Source organism: Perognathus longimembris, chromosome 5 (assembly GCF_023159225.1).
Source record: "Perognathus longimembris pacificus isolate PPM17 chromosome 5, ASM2315922v1, whole genome shotgun sequence".
Lineage (NCBI taxonomy): Eukaryota > Metazoa > Chordata > Mammalia > Rodentia > Heteromyidae > Perognathus > Perognathus longimembris.
In genome coordinates, this window is record NC_063165.1 from 80,361,824 (window position 1) to 80,382,630 (window position 20,807).

A 20,807-nucleotide genomic window follows, 5' to 3' on the forward strand; every position below is an offset into this window, starting at 1 on the left:
CCTTGAGCAAAAAGAAGCCAGGGACAGTGCCCAGGCCCTGAGTCCAAGCCCCAGGACTGGCCAAAAAAAAAAAAGAAAAGAAAGAAAAGAAAAGAAATGACTGAAGAGGGGGAGAATGCTATCAAGAATCCAGTGTAGGGCTGGGGATATAGCCTACTGGCAAGAGTGCCTGCCTCGGATACACGAGGCCCTAGATTCGATTCCCCAGTACCACATATACAGAAAACGGCCAGAAGCGGCGCTGTGGCTCAAGTGGCGGAGTGCTAGCCTTGAGCGGGAAGAAGCCAGGGACAGTGCTCAGGCCCTGAGCCCAAGGCCCAGGACTGGCCAAAAAAAAAAGAATCCAGTGTAGGGGCTGGGGATATGGCCTAGTGGCGAGAGTGCTTGCCTTGTATACATGAGGCCCTGGGTTCGATTCCCCAGCACCACATATACAGAAAACGGCCAGAAGTGGCGCTGTGACTCAAGTGGCAGAGTGCTCTAGCCTTGAGCAAAAAGAAGCCAGGGACAGTGCTCAGGCCCTGAGTCCAAGGCCCAGGACTGCCCCCCCCCCAAAAAAAAAAGAATTCAGTGTACATTCTTCAAAATTAGGAAGAGTGATGGAAGGGGTAGGTAGGGAGGGATGGATAAGAATGTTGAGAGATAGATTAAAAAGGAAAAAAAAGTAGGTTAAAAAATAAGTGGTAGGTAATATCCAAAGGAGAAATGAACTCATTACCTGACTTAGGAAGTTTTAACCCCTCTGTATGACATCTTAGTAATACTAAAATTATATTTAAAAAATCGAGTGGTCACAATATGTGTAGAATAACATGCCACCATAGAAGATCTTAAATAAAGTAAACCAAAATAAGGTGAAGAACAAAACAGACATTGGTCTTTACAAGTGTAGTAAATCTAATAGTCTTTGGAAAAGACATTCTGTGAGCAGGAAGGTTTGGAAGGCTTTTTTCCCCTCTCCCCCCTACCCACCCCCCTCTTTTCAAAAATCAGGTGAATTTACCAGCTTTGTACATACTGACTTTAAATGCCATTAAATTACACGAGGATAAGATTATGGCCTTTTTTTCCCTTTGTACCTCTTTTGCATAAACCTTATGTTGTAGTTTTTAAAATAATTTTGAAATGTGAATGTGAATTTGTGGTAAAAATTCATAGAGCATGATAATATGATCTTTATAGGCAAACTGTGTATGTACATATAGAACTAGAAAAAAGATTAAAGGCATATTAAATCATTGAATGTTTTGAACTAATTAAAAATTTTTTAATTGTTTTGTAGACTATGAGAAGACAACGAAATGAAGTTGTAGTTGAATTAAGGAAGGTGAGTCTAGTTAATAATTCCAACATGTAGAAGAATACCAAATGTGTATATTAGATTTTTAGTTAAAAAGTATAAGCTATTGTATAATGGAGCTTTATTTACTGAATATAGTTATGCATTTTTAATTTTTTTAATTTTTTATTTTTTTTGGCCAGTCCTGGGGCTTGGACTCAGGGCCTGAGCACTGTCCCTGGCTTCTTTTTGCTCAAGGCTAGCACTCTGCCACTTGAGCCACAGCGCCCCTTCTGGCCATTTTCTGTATATGTGGTGCTGGGGAATCGAACCCAGGGCCTCATGTATACGAGGCAAGCACTCTTGCCACTAGGCCATATCCCCAGCCCAGTTATGCTTTTTTTAGTCTCTAATGTTCAACACATCTTCTTTTGAAGAAGGAAAGAATTGACTAAGTTTGAAAAGGTATCGAAATTGGAAAGCTATTGAAATTCAACTTAACGCCTGGAAATAGATACAAACAAGTTAGGAGATTATTTTTGGCAATTTTACTGGGCTTTACAAAATATAAGTCACAGAGATTATTACACTAAATAGTTCTGCTATAAATATGTAGTTACATTATCTAAAAAACGTATAAAATTTAAAGTCACTTAAAAGTTTTATCAACTTTTCAAATATTAAAGTTGATTATAATTGAGAATAATAATTGTAAATTTACTCCAAATGTTTGAAGTGAAATTGAAATGGCCTTTGAATTTTGTAAGATACTACTGGTTTTTGTCTGGTTTTGAACTGCCCAACATCTGCTTTGATTTTGCTTTTAAGTGGTAAGAGAGAAGTTCCCAGATGATGTGTATGTAAAAGGTTTAGTACTTTTTTTTTCTACTCCTGGGGCTTGAACTCAGAGCCTGAGCACTGTCCTCTTCCTTTTTTTTTTTTTTCTCAAGACTAGCACTCTACAACTTGTGACAGCGCCACTTCTGGCCTTTTCTATATATATATGGTGCTTCATGTATACAAGGCAAGCACTCTTGCCATTAGGCCATATTCCGAGCCCCAGGGTTTAGTACTTATACTTAAGTATGTATGTTTGGTTCTGGTTTAAATTATACACTATCCTTTCTAGTCAGACTTTATTTTGTTTATTTTTACATAGTTCACGGCACATTGGAAATGTAATAATTGGAATTTGGGAGTCAAATTAGCCATTTAAGTGTTTAATTCACAATTTGGTCTAAGTTTTTACATTTGAGGCTTTTTTCTTTTTCTTCTTCTTCTTTTTTTTTTTTTTTTTGCCAGTCCTGGTGCTTGAACTCAGGGCCTGAGCACTGTCCCTGGCTTATTTTTGCTCAAAGCTGGCACTCTGCCACTTGAGCCACCATGCCACTTTTGGCTTTTTTCTATATATGTGGTACTGAGGAATCGAACCCAGGGCTTCATGTATAGGAGACGAGCATTCTTCCACTAGGCCATATTCCCAGCCCTAGGCTTTTTTCTTTTTAAGGGACTGTATTTCAATTTGGAGGCATGTGATTTCCCAACTAACTGGTTTGTGTTCTTAACTGAGTATATGTGTGATTTTTTGTGTGTGTGTTTATAAGAATAAAAGAGATGAACATCTCTTGAAGAGACGGAATGTACCACATGAAGATATCTGTGAAGACTCTGATATAGATGGTGATTATAGAGTGGTAAGTTACTACTATTCAGGTATCTTAAAACTATGAAAGATTCATAGCTGTCCTCTATTAAGTTGTCATTTTACTTTGTTTTCTCTTTGACTTTTTCCTAGCAAAATACCTCTTTAGAAGCTATTGTTCAGGTAAGTTGAATTTTATTACCTTTTGTATTTGTTGGACCCAACAACTAATTATTATGACTATATTATGGTTTGTTTGTTTTTTATATAGAATGCTTCGAGTGATAACCAAGGAATTCAGTTAAGTGCAGTTCAAGCTGCTAGGTAAGTTAAAATTTTAAAAACAGTACTCAGTCAAACTTAACTTTAGTGGTTTAGTGCTTCATGCCTACCTAGTAATCCTATAGCTACTCAGAGAGCTGAGATCTGAACATCACAGTTCAAAGCCAGCCTGAGCAGGAAAGTCTGAGACTCTTTATCTCCAGTTAACTACAAAAAGCAAGAAGTGGAGCTGTGGCTCAGGTGGTGGGAAGATAGTATGCTCTGGTTCAGAGTTCAAACCCCAGGACCAGGAAAAAAATATTGACAAATACAGAGAACAATTATATACCACCTGAATTTATTTATATATTTATTTTGTCAGTCATGGCACTTGAACTCCGGGCCTGTATGCTGTCTCTAAACTCCTTTTGCTCAAGGCTAGCACTTTACCACTGGAGCCCCAGCTCTACTTCTAGCTTTTTGTGGTTAATTGGAGATAAGATACTTACAGACTTTGCTCCCTTGTCTGGCTTTGAACCATGATCCTCAGGTTTCAGCTTCCTGAGTAGCTTGGATTACAGACATGAGCCACCAGCACAGCACCTACCTGACTTGGTGATTTTTTTTATTTATTTAATTTTTTTATTGTTACTATAAAGGTGATATGCAAAGAGATTACAGTTACATAAGTCAAGTAGAGTACATTTCTTTTTGGACAATGTCACCTTTTCCCTTGTTTTGGTGACTTTTAAACAAACAAAGTTTTTGAGCACAAAGTGTGGGCTTTTATATACAATTACGTAGGTTAAGTGGCAGATTAGTACCATAAAGTAGTAGAAAAGCATTGCTTAAAATACTGTCTCTGTTAACTACTTTATAAGCTTCATTTTTAAAACTCAGATTCTTTAGACCTTTATCAGGTAGAAGAGTCTCACAATGTTCATCTTAATCAAAGAGTAAATTGAATTAAAGCATACTATGTCACTGTTTATGACAAGTAGACATTAAGATGTATGGCTACTAAGTCATTTTACACATCACTATTGGGAAGTCTATGCTATTATATTTATGGGAAAAGTGTTTGTATTAGCAAATAAGTTATTTTAAAAAAACATAGTTGTACTATAATACAATATAGCAGTTGCTTTTTTTTTTTGCCAGTCCTGTGGCTTGAACTCAGGGCCTGAGCACTCTCCTTGGCTTCTTTTTGCTCAAGGCTAGCACTCTACCACTTGAGCCACAGTGCCACTTTCAGCCTTTTCTGTTTATGTGGTGCTGAGGAATCGAACCCAGGGCTTCATGCATGCTAGGCAAGCACTGTACAGTTAAGCCACATTCCCAGCCCCACAGTTGCTTTTTATGTGTAAAAATATAATAATGATACCATGTTAGGATGTTAGAAGAAAAACTATTTGAATAATTAATCCTAGTTACTATAATTTAAACTGGAATAAAACATTTTCACAGTATCTTAGGCTTCGGAGTATAGGGAGAAAAATCACAGAGCATTTCCCATCAAAGTGGTGAAGAGTTGGTGTTTGGTAGTTGGGGGAAGAAATTTTTCTCAACATGAACTCTACAAGAACAAGTGCAGGGGCTGGGAATATGGCCTAGTGGCAAGAGTGCTTGCCTCGTATACATGAGGCCCTGGGTTCGATTCCTCAGCACCACATATACAGAAAATGGCCAGAAGTGGCGCTGTGGCTCAAGTGGCAGAGTGCTAGCCTTGAGCAAAAAAGAAGCCAGGGACAGTGCTCAGGCCCTGAGTTCACGGCCTAGGACTGGCCAAAAAAAAAAAGAACAAGTGCATTACTCCAAGACAGCCTTTAGTATGTGCTCTGCAGATCCATGGGTGATCTTGAGACTGTCTTTAAGGGCATGCAAGAGAAAACTGATTTTCAAAAGAACTCTTAAGACTTTCTGGAAGCATGACTCAGTGGTAGAGTGTATGGCTAGCATGTATGAGGACCTGAATTCAAATCCCAGTACCACCAAAAAATTAACTTCTAGACTTTTTCATTGTTAGCCTTTACAATAATGTTGCTAAAGAAGCAATTAAGATGGGGCTGGGGATATGGCCTAGTGGCAAGAGCGCTTGCCTCGTATACAAGAAGCCCTCGGTTCGATTCCCCAGCACCACATATACAGAAAATGGCCAGAAGTGGCGCTGTGGCTCAAGTGGCAGAGTGCTAGCCTTGAGCAAAAAGAAGCCAGGGACAGTGCTCAGGCCCTGAGTCCAAGGCCCAGGACTGGCAAAAAAAAAAAAAAATTGAGATAGATAAAACAAGGAAGTCTTAAAACAAATCAAGTGATTCCATATTATTTTTTGGACATAGGTCTTTTATTGTCAAGAATGAAAGCTAGCTCTCTTTAAAACTGTCTTTAATAAAGCAATAAAATATTTTTATTTTAATTAGCTATGCAAAGAGATTTCAACTAAAATATTTCTCTTCATTAAACCTTCTCCCTTGTTTTCACACATTCATTTTTTTTATTTTTTTGCCAGTCCAAGGGCTTGAACTCAGGGCCTGGGCACTCTCCCTGAACTTCTTTTGCTCAAGGCTAGCCCTTGAGCCACAGTGCCACCTCTGGCTTTTTCTGTGTACTGAGATGGTACTGAGAATTCGAACCTAGGGGTTCATGCATGCTAGGCAAGCACTCTACTGCGAAGCCACATTACCAGCCCTGTTTTTACACATTCTTAGTTGAGAAAAACTGAGTTAAGACTTTCTATGTGGGTGTGGCCAGTTTTATTTTATAATTGGGTGAATTTATTTAAAATTGGATAAGTTAGAACTTTGTGTACTAAGCACTATGTTATACTAATGATTCTATGTGCAGCAGTGACACTGATTTATATGTGAGGATGTGCACACACATGGGATTTTTCTATGATATATTATGATAACTTTTCTTTTAAGAAGTTTAGTATCAGGGCTGGGAATATATATGGCCTGGTGGTAAAGTGCTTGCCTCGTATACATGAAGCCCTGGGTTCGATTCCTCAGCACCACATATATAGAAAAAAGCCAGAAGTGGAGCTGTGGCTCAAGAGGTAGAGTTCCAGCCTTGAGCAAAAAGAAGCCAGGGACAGTGCTCAGGCCCTGAGTTCAAGGCCCAGGACTGGCAACAAAAGCAAAACAAATAAAAAAAAAAGTTTAGTATCTACTTGAGAATACAGGACTATGTAAATCGTGGTTTTCAACAGCAAGTGTGAGACAACACTGTGTAAAAACTCTTAAAATTAAAGGTGTTATTGTACAATGAACACATGGTACTGCAAAGCCTTCCCCTAGTGAGAGGAGTAGGACACAAACATTGTAGAAGTTACATTGAGATAGTGTAACAGATCTGTTGTTATAGACTACAAGATTAATTAAGCACGGTGGGGCCAACTGCCCTTGATTCCTTTACAGAAGGAGATGATCTGGTTAATATTTTTTATATTTATTTTTACATCAAATCACATGCCTGTATTTGCTCACTCTTCCTCCCTCCATTCTTTGCTAAATTTTGTTAAGTCTTGATTTTATATAGCCGGTATTTCAGTGATGGAATGAAGACTTGTATTCGGTCATGCTGAGGACTTACCAGCTAGACAAGCAGTTTCCCCCATATAAAATGGGTACTTCAGGGCTGGGAATGTGGCTTAGCAGTAGAGTGCTTGCCTAGCATTCATGAAGCCCTGGGTTCGATTGCTCAGCACCACATAAAAAGCTAAAAGTGGCACTGTGGCTCAAGTGGTAGAGTGCTACCCTTGAGCAAAAAGAAGCCAAGGACACTGCTCAGGCCCTGAGTACAAGCCCCAGGACTGGCAAAAATAAATAAAAGTAAAAAAAAAAAAAAATGGGTACTGCCAGGCATGTTGGCTCATGCCTATAAGCCTAGCTATTCAGTAGGTTGAGATCTGAAGATCAAGTTGGAAGCCAAGCCCTGTCAAGGATGTCTGTGAGACTTATCTCCAATAAACCACCTAGTGATAGAATACTAGCCTTGAGCAACAAAGCTTAGAGACAATGCCCAGACCTTGAGTTAAGCCTCAGGACCTGCACCAAAAAAAGGTGGGGGGGATGGGTGCTAGGTTTTGTTTAGTTTTTTAAGACACTCCATGAGAATATGGATAGTTTATCTTGCTCACCTCAGTATCTCTAGGAGGTCTTTGAATGTTTTATTGATACTCCACAGTCCATTTTTCTTTAGTTGTTATAGTCGGTGCATAGAATAGGATGAAGAATTGAACACGATTATCAACTATAAACATATAAAGCCTACCTGCTCTTGTCCTTAGACTGTTGTAGTCTGGTATGGATAACTTTAAAGGTTTTTTTGTTTGTTTGTTTTGCTCAAGGCCAGCACTCTACCACTTAAACCACAGCACCACTACTGGTGTTTTTCTGTTTACATGGTACTGAGAAACCGAACCCAGGGCTTCATGAATGCTAGGCAAGCACTCTACTGCTAAGCCACGTTAACAGCCCCTGAATAACTTTAAATACTTCAGTGATCTCTTCTTTCTAAGCAGGGTAAATGCTATAGGTTGAAGATGTTTGCCCAATTATTTTCTGAGATCAAAATTAAATCCAAAACTAATACATAAAAATATTTAGTTGTCTGTTTAGAAGCCTTCAGAACTTTATTGAAGAAATAGTATTGTACTGGGCTGGGGATATGGCCTAGTGGCAAGAGTGCTTGCCTCGTATACATGAGGCCCTGGGTTCAATTCCCCAGCACCACATATACAGAAAATGGCCAGAAGTGGCGCTGTGGCTCAAGTGGCAGAGTGCTAGCCTTGAGCAAAAAGAAGCCAGGGACAGTGCTCAGGCCCTGAGTCCAAGCCCCAGGACTGGCCAAGAAAAAAAAAAAATAGTATTATACTAATGAGATAATGTCTACCATATTTCTCTCATAATTGAGTGTTTTGGTCAATTTAATTCACAAGTTTTCTTTATAATTAGGTTGTTACATTTTATAGATTATAAAATAACCTTTCTTTTTTTTGAGGGGGGGGGCAGTCCTGGGGCTTGGACTCCGGGCCTGAGCACTGTCCCTGGCTTCTTTTTGCTCAAGGCTAACACTCTGCCACTTGAGCCACAGTGCCACTTCTGGCCATTTTCTGTATTTGTGGTGCTGGGGAATTGAACCCAGGGCCTCATATACCATGAGGCAAGCACTCTTGCCACTAGGCCATATCCCCAGCCCATAAAATAACCTTTCAAAGAGGGTAATTTGCCAATATTCCTATTTCAAATAATATCTATATTACATATTAATTTGAATTTAATTGTAGTAGTTACTAACTTTCATAAGAGGTAAATATATCTACTACATATGTGTATATGTGCGTGTGTATGTTTTACAGGAAGCTTTTGTCCAGTGATCGAAATCCACCAATTGACGACTTAATAAAATCTGGAATATTGCCTATTTTAGTTCATTGTCTTGAAAGAGATGACAAGTAAGTATGTTTATATTTATTTATTTTTTAATGTACAACACATCCTTTGTAGAATAGTAGATTTTCTAATGAGTTTGGTCTTTAACATAAAAAGATAGCTGTGAGCAGTGGTGCATGCCTGAAATCACAGCACTTATAAGACAGAGGCAGGAGGACTACAAATTTGAAACCAGCTTCTCCTTCATTGAGGTTGGAAAAATGCGGGGGCTTGTAAATGTAGCTCAGGAGGAGGCTGAGATGAGGATCATGGTTTGAAGGCAGTCTGATGAACAGAAAAAACCTCAAGACTCTTTATCTCCAAATAACCAGCAAGAAAAAAAATATTTTTTTTTGCCAGTCCTGGGGCCTGGACTCAGGGCCTGAGCACTGTCCCTGGCTTCTTTTTGCTCAAGACTAGCACTCTGCCACTTGAGCCACAGCACCACTTCTGGCCGTTTTCTGTATATGTGGTGCTGGGGAATTGAACCCAGGGCCTCATGTATACGAGGCAAGCACTCTTGCCACTAGGCCATATCCCCAGCCCAGCAAGAAAATTTTTAAATAAAAACCAAACAGCTGGAAGTGGGCCGTGGTTCAAGTAGTGAGCGGAAAATGCCAAGCAAGAGTACAAGCTCCAGTGCTAGCATGAAAAAAAAAAAACACGAAAGAAAGAAGCATATGAGAGATGTTAATGGAAATAGAGGTAAACCTGGAGGTGTCTCAGTGGTAGAGTTGCTGCTGGCAAGTAAGAGGCCTTGTGTTCAAATCCTAGTAATGCAAAGGATGAGAGAAAGAAAGAGACAGTGAGCAGGAGGGATGAAAAAGACAATGGACAAACTTCAGAATGATGAATTTGACTTGTAAGCTTTTTAAAGTAGAAAGGACTAGTTTGACTAGATAGATATCAGGTAAAACTGGAGAGTAACATGCAAGTATAAGTAAAGTTACAGAGCCTTACGGAATTTCTTAGGAAGTGGTATTCCATTTATGCTAGATAGATGTTTGAAAATCTGGTTAGGGTTTTGTTTTTTTTTAATGCTAGATGGAAAGAGATAACTTTTTTTTTTTTTTTTTTTTTTTTTTTGGCCAGTCCTGGGCCTTGGACTCAGGGCCTGAGCACTGTCCCTGGCTTCTTCCCGCTCAAGGCTAGCACTCTGCCACTTGAGCCACAGCGCCGCTTCTGGCCATTTTCTGTATATGTGGTGCTGGGGAATCGAACCTAGGGCCTCGTGTATCCGAGGTAGGCACTCTTGCCACTAGGCTATATCCCCAGCCCAAGAGATAACTTTTGAAACTAAACAGTTAATGAATTTTAAATACAAGAGGGAGCAAGTGATTGGTAGACATGTCAATGTAAAAATCTCTACTGTTTAAAATTATTTGTTGTTTTATAGTCCTTCTTTACAGTTTGAAGCTGCGTGGGCGTTGACAAACATTGCATCTGGAACCTCTGAGCAAACTCAAGCAGTGGTTCAGTCCAGTAAGTTGGTTACTAAACAAAATTGATTAATTTTTAAAGTAGAAGATAATCAGTGATTCTCCTAAAAGAATATAGCTATTTATATTATCAAATTATACCTATCCGTTAGTGCTTAAGGTTGTTGAAATAGCCAACTTAACTGCTACTTTTAGTCACCTTGTTTTGGTAGCTAATGTTTTCTGTTCCCTGAAATTATTTTGATTGCTTCCTAAAACTGATAATATTTTTCTGTGAGAGTAACAGATAGATTATTTCTGTAGTCCACTGTGTAAAACATTAGAAGTGAAGTTTTTCCGTTGTTGAACTTTTTGCAGGGAGGGGGGCCTGCTTACTGGGGTTTGAACTCAGCTGAGGCCTTATACTTGCTAGGTGGGCAACTTGAGCCTTAATGGAAAGAACAGCTCAACAGTTAATTATATAAGAGCACATTTTGTACATTTGTACAATGTATCAAACTTATCCCCTCTATCAGTCTCCCTTACTTCTTCCCCCTTCTCAAACAATTTCAGTAAGTTTGATTATTCTGAATATGCAAACAAACTTGCTGGGCAATAATCCTCTTCCTTCACCCTTTCCTCCCTCCTGCAAGTACCTCTCTCCCAACAGAATCTATAACTTTGAAATATTTTTTGTATTTGTAATTAGATTTTAAATTTTATTTTCCAAAGATGTAAGTGGAAAATCGCTATTAGACATACTAAACCTGAGTGTATTATTTCCATGAATATTATCTCATTCTTATATCAGAGAATTATAATTTTAAGAAAGATACTTTTAAAACCCTAAGTGTTGACAAGGTATTTGTCTAAATATATTAAAATCATAATCACTAATTTTTTATGATTCTGAAAGTGAGGGGTAAAGTTTAGGTGGTAAACGTTTACATATTAATAATGTGTAGGGCTGGGGATATAGCCTAGTGGCAAGAGTGCCTGCCTCGGATACACGAGGCCCTAGGTTCGATTCCCCAGCACCACATATACAGAAAACGGCCAGAAGCGGCGCTGTGGCTCAAGTGGCAGAGTGCTAGCCTTGAGCGGGAAGAAGCCAGGGACAGTGCTCAGGCCCTGAGTCCAAGGCCCAGGACTGGCCAAAAAAAATAATAATAATAATGTGTTGTGATATGACTTGGAAAGATATTGCCTGAAATCCTCCTAAAAGTGGTTTAGATCTGGTTCAAGTATACGTGCTTTGCTATTGTTTTGTGTAGCTGGCTGGTGGGGTTGAATGTTTTGTGTCTTACTCTTCAATTGTCCTTTAGGATGAGAATGAAGCTCGCAATTTTTTTTTTCATTTTCAAATAAGCTTTATTAATAGAGGAACAATTAATGTATGGCACATATTAGGAAACACCTTCATGATAGTAGAATGCTTATAGAAGTACGTTCTACATTTCACTTTGCCTTTTACAAATCACAAACATTTGTGTCTTGAAGTTCTGTATTTACTCAAGTATTTATCTATTCAGCTAATATAAATTGGAGCTGTATGTACAAGGCACTATGCTGATTTCTTAGAGGAAATACCCAATTAATTAGATATTCTTTTTACTACTGGGGCTTACTAGCTTGGAGGCTAACTCCTTAAATTATGGAGGGAAAATTGTCTGAGTTTAAGAATTGGCTCTGGTTGTTAACTTAGGGCAAGTTTGCTAATTTCTCTGACATTTGGTTCTTTGTCTATAAGATGGAGATGAGAATAATAATAATATTTAGTAGGTAAGAGGTGATGCAGACTAGCTGCATAGGCCAGCACTGTGAACAGATTGAAAGGAAAATCAACCGACCTGGAGAGTAATAGTTCTGTGTCAGCCAGAAGTGACCTAGAAATACCATTTGGGACCAAAACTATGCTTGCCCTCAATGAAGCTCGCAATTTGCTTGTTTTACCATTGCTATTGTTTTTGTTGTTGGTGGTGGTAGTGGTCCTGGGGCTTGAACTCAGGGCCTAGGCACTTTTTTTTTCTTTTTTTTGCCAGTCCTGGGCCTTGGACTCGGGGCCTGTGCCCTGTCCCTGGCTTCTTTTTGCTCAAGGCTAGCACTCTGCCACTTGAGCCACAGCGTCACCTCTGGCCGTTTTCTACATATGTGGTGCTGGGGAATTGAACCCAGGGCTTCATGTATATGAGGCAAACTCTCCTGCCACGAGGCCGGCCATAGTCCCAGCTCCAGCATCTGTCTTTCTTAATGAACCAAAACAAATCAACTTTCACAACATGTTAATTTTTATTTTAAGTGAGTATGACTGATTTACATACACTTAAATATTTACTCTTCTTCCAGTACCAAGAAGGGCAAGATTTGAGTGCAGTGTTCAGGCACATAAAAATCTGTCCATGTTTCCCATACTTGTTAAATACAAAATTACTTTCTGACTTAGAAAGTCTTTTGTGGCCCAAGAACCAGTGGGCTAATTACTGAATTAATGCCATTAACTTAAAATTTTAAATTCAATTGTATCTTCCCCCTTCCAGAATGGTAATTCTTCTATATAAAGTAGTCTTTTTTTTTTTTTTTTGGTACCAGTATTTTGGCTTGAAGTCAGCACTTCTTGTTTTCGCATGGCATTTTACTGCTTAAACCATGCCTTTGGCTCTGTCTTTTTGCTGATGAATTGGAGGCAATTGGATTTGTCTACCTGAGCTGGTTTTGAACCTCCTTCCTCAGATGTCAGCCTCATGAGTAGCTAGGATTATAGGCTGAGCCACCTGTGCCTGGTCGTAATTAGTCTTAAAATTGGAATTCTGATCAAACTGGGGTTGTAGCTTAATGTTTTACCACTTAATAGGCACAAGGCCCTAGGTTCCATCTCCAGCAAACCTTCCCCCTAATAAAAAGTCCAGGTTGTGAGTAAAATTTTATAAGCTTAATTTGACACTGTGTAAATGTTGCAACTGGAGTTGTGGGGTTTTTTTTTGTTTGTTTGTTTATTTTAAGGGGTAGTTTTTAGTTTAGTTTTGTTTTGGTGGGGATCCTGAGGCATGAATTCAGGGCTCCTCCCATGCTCTCTTTTTTTCCCTCCTGGCTAGAGCTTTTCCTCTTAAGCTATGTCTCCAATCCAGTTTCTTTGCTGGTTAATTGAAGATAGTCTCTGAGACTTTTCTACCAAGCTAGATTCTACCAAGCTAGACTTGAGCTATTCCTCAGATCTCAGCCTCCTGCCTGAATAGCTAGGATTACAGGTGTGAATCTGGTTTGTTTTTTTTTTTTTTTTTTTTACATCTTAGCAAAAACATCGAGATTGATGCTTGAACATAATATTGTGAGAGATTGTTGATCTGTGTTTGGAGGGAAGGTGATAATGAACATTATAGATGTACTTTATATACCATTGTATGTATATGTGTGTATGCAGTTGAAATGATGAAACCCACTAAAGTCTGTTTATAAGGAGTAATAGGAAGAGTGGTTAAATAAGCGGAACCTAGATGGGGTGAATTTTATCAAAGTATATCATTGTGCATGCTGCAACTATTACAGTGACTATTTGTAATATTCGATGAGTATAATACCAATGAATGTTCAGCTGAATAAATTTTAACTACTCAATTTGTACAGTTTAAAAGCATTTGTGTTTTGTTGTTATTGTTGTTTATACTGCAACATCTTCAACCTTAGGTGTTGACATGTTTTCCTTCCTTAGATGCTGTGCCACTTTTCCTGAGGCTTCTCCATTCACCCCATCAGAATGTTTGTGAGCAAGCTGTGTGGGCACTGGGAAATATCATAGGTTTGTATCCAACTTCTAATATTGATATCATGCATGTATTAGGTAATACAAAATAATTGCTAGTAATCCAAAAAATTGAATTTGTCTTTATTATTTGTATATATGAATGAAATAGCTTATAGAAAATTTAAGTGTGTAAGTATAAAGTAGTAAAAAGTACAGGAAACATTTTCATTGCTCAGGGATACTGATCTTTTTGTTTATAGTCAACTTTTTTTGAGGAGTAGGTAGCTAGGGGAAACTTGGGGCCCCATATTTGCTAAACAGGCTCTTTACCACAGGAGCTACACCAGGTGCTACAAGGGATCACTCCTGTTTACACTTCCAATGTAGCTGGGGTGACAAGAAGCCAACGGTTTGAAATGATTTTGCCTGGACTGGTCTTAAATGGCAATCCTCCTGATCTCCATTTCATGAATAGTGGGATTATAAACAGCTGTTACCACACTTAGCCTCATAGTCAACTCTGAATTATTTAAGTCATCATGACATACATACATGTTCTAGATCTTCTGTTTTATCTTGGGGTCTGCGATTTCACCTTTCTCTATTGAACAATTATAAGGAGACAAAGCTTAGACTAATGTTTCTCTTAATGGCTATTGAGAAAAATCTAAAATGAAACATTTTATGTCTTCAGTACATTAATATTGAATAAATGTATAGAAGATTGTAATATATCCTTGTCATCATGGATCAGAACGTATCTGCAGTCTTTTGAGTACCACACTTACCAGACCTTTCAGATTTTCTTTGATAATTATAGGAAGAATAGTTACAGACAATCCTGATAGTTTTAAGGATTTTTTTCTTTTCTTTCTTTAAAAAAAAAAAACAAAACACAAAAACCAGGTCTCACTCTGTAGCTCAGATTAGCTTCAAAATCAGTAGCCTCCTGTTTGATGGAGTTATACCCTTAGACTAGTTAATAGACACTCACTTAACCCAAACTCATATTCAAAGATCTAGCCCTCAGTGAAAAGTGGAAACATTTGGGGATCAGAATGGTATGGTGTTCATAGTGCTCAGAAACCTAGAGGTTTGGGCTGGGGATATGGCCTAGTGGCAAGAGTGCTTGCCTCGTATACATGAGGCCCTGGGTTCGATTCCCCAGCACCACATATACGGAAAATGGCCACAAGTGGCGCTGTGGCTCAAGTGGCAGAGTGCTAGCCTTGAGCAAGAAGAAGCAAGGGACAGTGCTCAGGCCCTGAGTCCAAGCCCCAGGACTGGCCAAAAAAAAAAAAAGAAAGAAACCTAGAGGTTTGAGAAGAGGTGCTTTTTTTTTTTTTTGTCAAGGTCAAAGTTTTCTGTACATCATTTTCAATAGATTATTCTGTTGAGAAGTGGTGGTGTGACTTTGCTACTGTTGTCCTTTTTGAGAACTGTGCTCTACCACTTGAGCAGAGCTCCACTTCTGACTTTTTGATAGTTGGTTAATTGGGGATAAGAGTCTCATAGACTTTGTTGTCCGGGACTGGCTTTGAACTATGATCCTCAGATCTCAGCTACCTGAGTAGCTAGGATTACAGGCATGAGCCACTGACACTTGGCCTTTGATGTTCGGTTTTGTACTCCAATTACATTTAGAATTAACTCACATATATAGATATAAAAACAAAACATCTCATCTTCACATATTCTACTGTTAAGAAGGTTTTTTAGGAGGGAGGTTGTCTATTTTTGCCAGTACTGGGGCTTGGACTCAGGGCCTGGGCACTGTCTCTGAGCTTCTTTTGCTCAAAGCTAGCACTCTACGACTTGAGCCACAGCACCACTTCCAGCTTTTTTCTAGTACTCTACCACAAAGCCACCTTTCCAGCTGAGACAGAGTTCTTTGATTGTACTGATACTTGAGCAAAACTTCAGACTGGATACTGCAGTGACATATCTGATAATATGTTTGCATGGCTTTGGACTAGACCCTACATTGACAGAAATTAAAGTTGCCAGTTGTCTGTATAGTGGTTCTTAAACTTCATATGTCACAAACACATGTTGGGTGCCAGTGGCTCACACCTGTAATCCTATCTACTCAGGAGGCTAAAATCTAATGATCATGGTTAAAACCCAGCCTGGACAGGAAACTCCGTGAGATTTTTACCTCCACTTAATCAACCACCAAAAATCTAGAAGTGGAGCTGTCGTTCAAGTGGGAGAATGCTAGCCTTGAACATAAAAGCTCACAGAGACAGTACCCAGGCCCTGAGTTCAAGCCTAGGACTGGCACCAACATAAATAAATTACTCAAACACACAGTCCTGGATCCACCGACTTTTTTGCTTCAGTAGTTGTGAACTTGTCTCCAAATCACATTGAAAACCACTGCATTAGCGCTATTTGGTTCTCTTTTTTTTCCTGCCATAATTTTGTTTTTGTTTTGTTTTGTTTTTTTTCTAGTCGTGGGGCTTGAACTCAGGGCCTGAGCACTGTCCCTGGCTTCTTTTTGCTCAAGGCTAACACTCTACCACTTGAGTGGCAGACCCACTTCTGGCTTTTTCTATATATGTGGGGCTGAGGAATCGAACCCAGGGCTTCATGTATACGAGGCAAGCACTTTACCACTAGTCCGTATTCCCAGCCTAATTTTCTGTTTTTAAAGCACTTTATGGCTTACTTTTCATGTTCTGATATTAGATAGTATAAATTATGCATGTATTTTCTCTTTTGTCGTGTTGACTTTTTGTTATCGTTGTTTGTTTGTTTGTTTGCTAGTCCTGGGGCTTGAACTCAGGGCCTGAGTACTGTCCCTGGCTTCTTTTTGCTCTAGGCTAACACTCTACCACTTGAGCCACACCTCTACTCTGGCTTTTTAGAGATTAGAGATAAGTTTCATGGACTTGGGCTGGGAAGGTGGCTCAGTGGTAGAGTGTTTGCCTAGCATACACAAAGTCTTGGGTTTGATTCCTCAGTACCACATAAACAGAAAAAGCCCGACATGTTTCTCTGGCTCCAGGTAGAGTGCTAGCCTTGAGCAAAAGAAGCCAGGGGCATTGCCAAGCCCCAGGACTGGCAAATAAGTTCCATGGACTTGTGTGCCCAGGCTGGCTTTGAACTGTGATCCTCAGATCTCAGCCTCCTGAGTAGCTAGGATTAACAAGCATGAACCACCAGCACCTAGCTTTGACGTAGCATTTTATCAACATAGTGTACCATAAAGTGTTGGCAGAGTAACGTTGAAGAGCAACAGTTTTCACAAATGGTAGTGCTGACATTTGAGCTCAAGGCCTCACTTGATAGACATGCACTCTGCCACCACTTTTCCAGCTCTTTGTTTTGGGTTATTTTTTGCATTTTTGTCCATGCTGGCCTGGGACTGTAATCCTTCTAACTGCCTTTGATGTAGCTGGACTTACCGGTATGAGCCACGGCAACCTTTAATCTTCTGAATATAGATGGCATAATGAACAGCTTATAAAACTGAAAATGTGAATGATGTTTGAGGGTCAACTTAGTTATAGTTGTGAATTTTATGTAAAACTAGTTAAGCAACAGATTCAATACTGACTGAACATTTTCCAAAGATGCTTCTTGTTAATATGTCTTAATGAATTAATCCTGTCTGCAGGTGATGGGCCTCAGTGTAGAGATTACGTCATAAGTCTTGGAGTTGTAAAGCCTTTACTTTCATTCATAAGTCCATCTATTCCAATAACATTCTTAAGAAACGTTACTTGGGTTATGGTCAACCTGTGTCGCCACAAAGACCCACCACCACCAATGGAAACCATCCAGGAGGTAAACAGATTTTTTTTAAGTAAAGTATATATTTATGTATGTTTTATCTAAGTATGTTTTAAAACTTGCATGTTTCTCTCCTTAGATTCTTCCAGCCCTTTGTGTTTTAATTCATCACACAGACGTAAATGTGAGTAATTCTCATCAAATTCTTATATATGTATGTGTTATGTGTGTGTGTGTGAGAGAGAAAGAGAGAGAGAGAGAGATGTATGCATAGGGCTCTTGGGATACAGGGAGGAAATACCTTAAGACATTATGTCAGTGTGTTTATTGTTAGATTTTACTGTTTAGAGCTGTCACACATACCTGGTGCATATGTATTCGTTCATTTATCACACAATAGAATTAGAGTGTTAAAACTTGCCAGTATGTATCTCATTAAGATCATGGCTCTGATTTTTATGGAAGCTCATTTTGAGTAGCCTGACTATTTAGCACATACACGTAGTGGGTTTTTTTGTGTTTTGTAAAGCTAAAGAGAAATATTTCTGTTTACATTCATCATACATACATATATGCTAACACACACACACAAAAAAAAACCCTGCTTTTTTGTTTTCCTGGTGTTAGTCCTGGGGCTTGAACTTTTGTCCCCAAACTTTTTTGCTAAAGGCTGACAGCTCTACCTGACAGCTCTACCATTTTAGCCACAGCTCTACTTCTGGCTTTTTGGTGGTGGTTCATAGGTTTTTCCTGCCAGGCTGGCTTTGAACTACTATTCTCAAGTTTCAGCTTCCTGAGTAGCTCAGATTGTATTTATGAGTTACCAGTGCCTTGCCTGTTTGCTTTTAAAAGCTGGGGGGTTGGGAGCTGGGGATATGGCATAGTGGCAAGAATGCTTGCTTCGTATACATGAGGCCATGGGTTCTATTCCCCAGCACCACATATACAGAAAACGGCCAGAAGTGGCGCTGTGGCTCAAGTGGCAGAGTGCTAGCCTTGATCGGGAAGAAGCCAGGGACAGTGCTCAGGCCCTGAGTTCAAGGCCCAGGACTGGCCAAAAAAAAAAAAAAAGCTGGGGGGTTAAGACTAGGAATATGGGCTGCAAATGTAGCTCTGTGCTACAACACTTGCCTGCCATGTACAAAGCCCTAGATTTGATTTCCCCAGCACCATGAGAAAAAAGAGAGAATGCATGCAGGGGGTAAGGGAAACCATAAGAGTTGAGAGCTAGCTAACTATATTAATAATCAAGGTCTGACATGAACCTTCACAAGTCATACATGCCACCAGTTTCACTCCCTTAGAGTCTGAGCTAGGAAGATGTGTAGGAGTTAGAACCCATTTCAGGCTAGCAAAACCTCTCATTCCTGAATCCTAGCTATTCCGGAGGCTGAGAACTGAGGATGATGTTTCAAAGCCAGCCTGAGCAGGAAAATCCATTATACTCTTTTTTATTTTTCTTGTGCTGTTCCAAGGCTTGAACTCAAGGCCTGGGTGCTATCCCTGAGCTTTTGAGTTCAAGACTGGCATTCTACCACTTGCACCACAGTTCTACTTCCAGCTTTTTTTGGTGGTTTAGTGGATATAAGAGTCTCACAGACTTTTCCTGCTTGGGCTAGTCTCAAACCTTGGTCCTCAGTCTCCTCAGTGGTTAGGATTATAGGCATGAGCTACCAACATCCAGCTTGCACAATAGTTTTAATATTTAGTTGTCATACCCGGCCCTAACTTTGAATTAGAGCTCAGCATACAAAGAAAGATCAAACATATGACCTGCTGTACTTCAAAGTACAATCATTAAAAACTTGAAGGCTGTGATTAGTAAAAGTTAATTATAGAGGCTGCTGCTGTTTTTTTTTAAACGGCAGGTAGTATAAAGTATACTAATAAATATAAAGTATAATGTTAATAAATATAAAGTTAATGTTTTGACCTACAGAGAACTCAAAGGTATCTTTTTTTAGCCCAGGTATTTCAAACCACTTTGCCTGATGGGGACATGCGAACGTAGAGTCTTTGTTATTGCATACAGTAGCCACAAAGTCTTGGGGTTTATTATCCTGCAACTAGAGCATTTGACAAGGACTATCTTTGTTTTTTATTTTCCCCTGTTTAATGTATTATGTTAAGATTGGATACTGGTCAAGACCTGGCCCTAACTAACTACATATTCTGGATATGGCTACAAAATGTAGAGATAAAGGATTGCAGTGTGCTGGGCACAGTGGCTCACACCTGTAATCCTAGCTACTTAGGAGGCTGTGATCTGAGCCTGGGAAGGAAAGTCTGTAAGACTTTTTTGTTGTTGTTGGTCATGGAGCTTGAACTCGGGGCCTCGGCACTGTCTCTGAGCTCTTTTTGCTCAAATGCTCTGTCACTTTGAGCCACAGCACCACTTCTGGTTTAAAATAACACTGGAGATCAGAGTCTCAGGGACTTTTCTGCCCAGGCTGGCTTTGAACTGTTATCCTCAGATCTCAGTAGTACTACTGAGTACTCTCCTGAGTAGCTAGGATTACAAGCCTGAACACCAGTGCGTGCATCTGTGAGACTCTTATCTCCACTAAACTACCAAAAAAGCCAGAAGTGGAGCTGTGGCTCAAGTAGTAGAACACTAGCTTTGAGTAAAAAGAAGATTAGGGACAGCACCCAGTTCCTGAGTCCAAGCCCCAGGACTAGCACCCGTCCCCCCCCCCAAAAAAAATCCAATGAATCTAAGGGTAATAATAATAAAAATAGAAGAACAATCAAGTTTGTTATATAATTTAAAATATTAAGATGAGAAATTACTCAAAGCTTTGAATTTTCATTTACTTATTAGATATTGGTAGATACAGTCTGGGCCCTCTCTTACCTTACTGATGCTGGCAATGAACAGATACAGATGGTAATAGACTCAGGAATAGTTCCTCATTTGGTTCCTCTACTCAGCCACCAGGAAGTTAAAGTTCAGGTAAGTTTATTGATTAATTTTCTCAACAAGAATTTCCTTGAATACATAGCATTCAAAGTTAGACAATTTAAATTGTTTAAAATATATTTCTGGAATAGCATATCTGATGGAAAGTGAATTGTTTCATCTCATTTTTAAAGAGGGTGAATAAAATCCTCCTCTCTACCCCCTCCTTCCAGAAGAAGGAAGGAATGAAAGCCAATGTTGCTTCCACATGAATGTTTTCTCCTCTACCCTACATTCTTCAGTATAGCGACTTCGACTTTGGAGACAGTTCCTTTTCAGCCCTTCTTGTTTTTTTACCCCCCAACTCCTCCCCCACCATTGTCTATTTTCCTCACATGA

General features: G+C 39.3%; 1 protein-coding gene across 1 annotated transcript in view; it reads left to right on the plus strand.

Moving 5' to 3' along the window:
* The window catches only part of Kpna4 (karyopherin subunit alpha 4), a 49,593-nt gene that overhangs the window by 15,522 nt on the left and 13,264 nt on the right, over positions 1–20,807 (plus strand). Inside the window, exons 2-11 of the mRNA XM_048347184.1 lie at positions 1,283–1,327; positions 2,884–2,973; positions 3,075–3,104; positions 3,193–3,245; positions 8,542–8,637; positions 10,011–10,096; positions 13,739–13,825; positions 17,394–17,563; positions 17,649–17,693; positions 20,331–20,462. Coding sequence (XP_048203141.1) covers positions 1,283–1,327; positions 2,884–2,973; positions 3,075–3,104; positions 3,193–3,245; positions 8,542–8,637; positions 10,011–10,096; positions 13,739–13,825; positions 17,394–17,563; positions 17,649–17,693; positions 20,331–20,462 — 834 coding nt within the window. The remainder of the gene's footprint in view (positions 1–1,282; positions 1,328–2,883; positions 2,974–3,074; positions 3,105–3,192; positions 3,246–8,541; positions 8,638–10,010; positions 10,097–13,738; positions 13,826–17,393; positions 17,564–17,648; positions 17,694–20,330; positions 20,463–20,807) is intronic.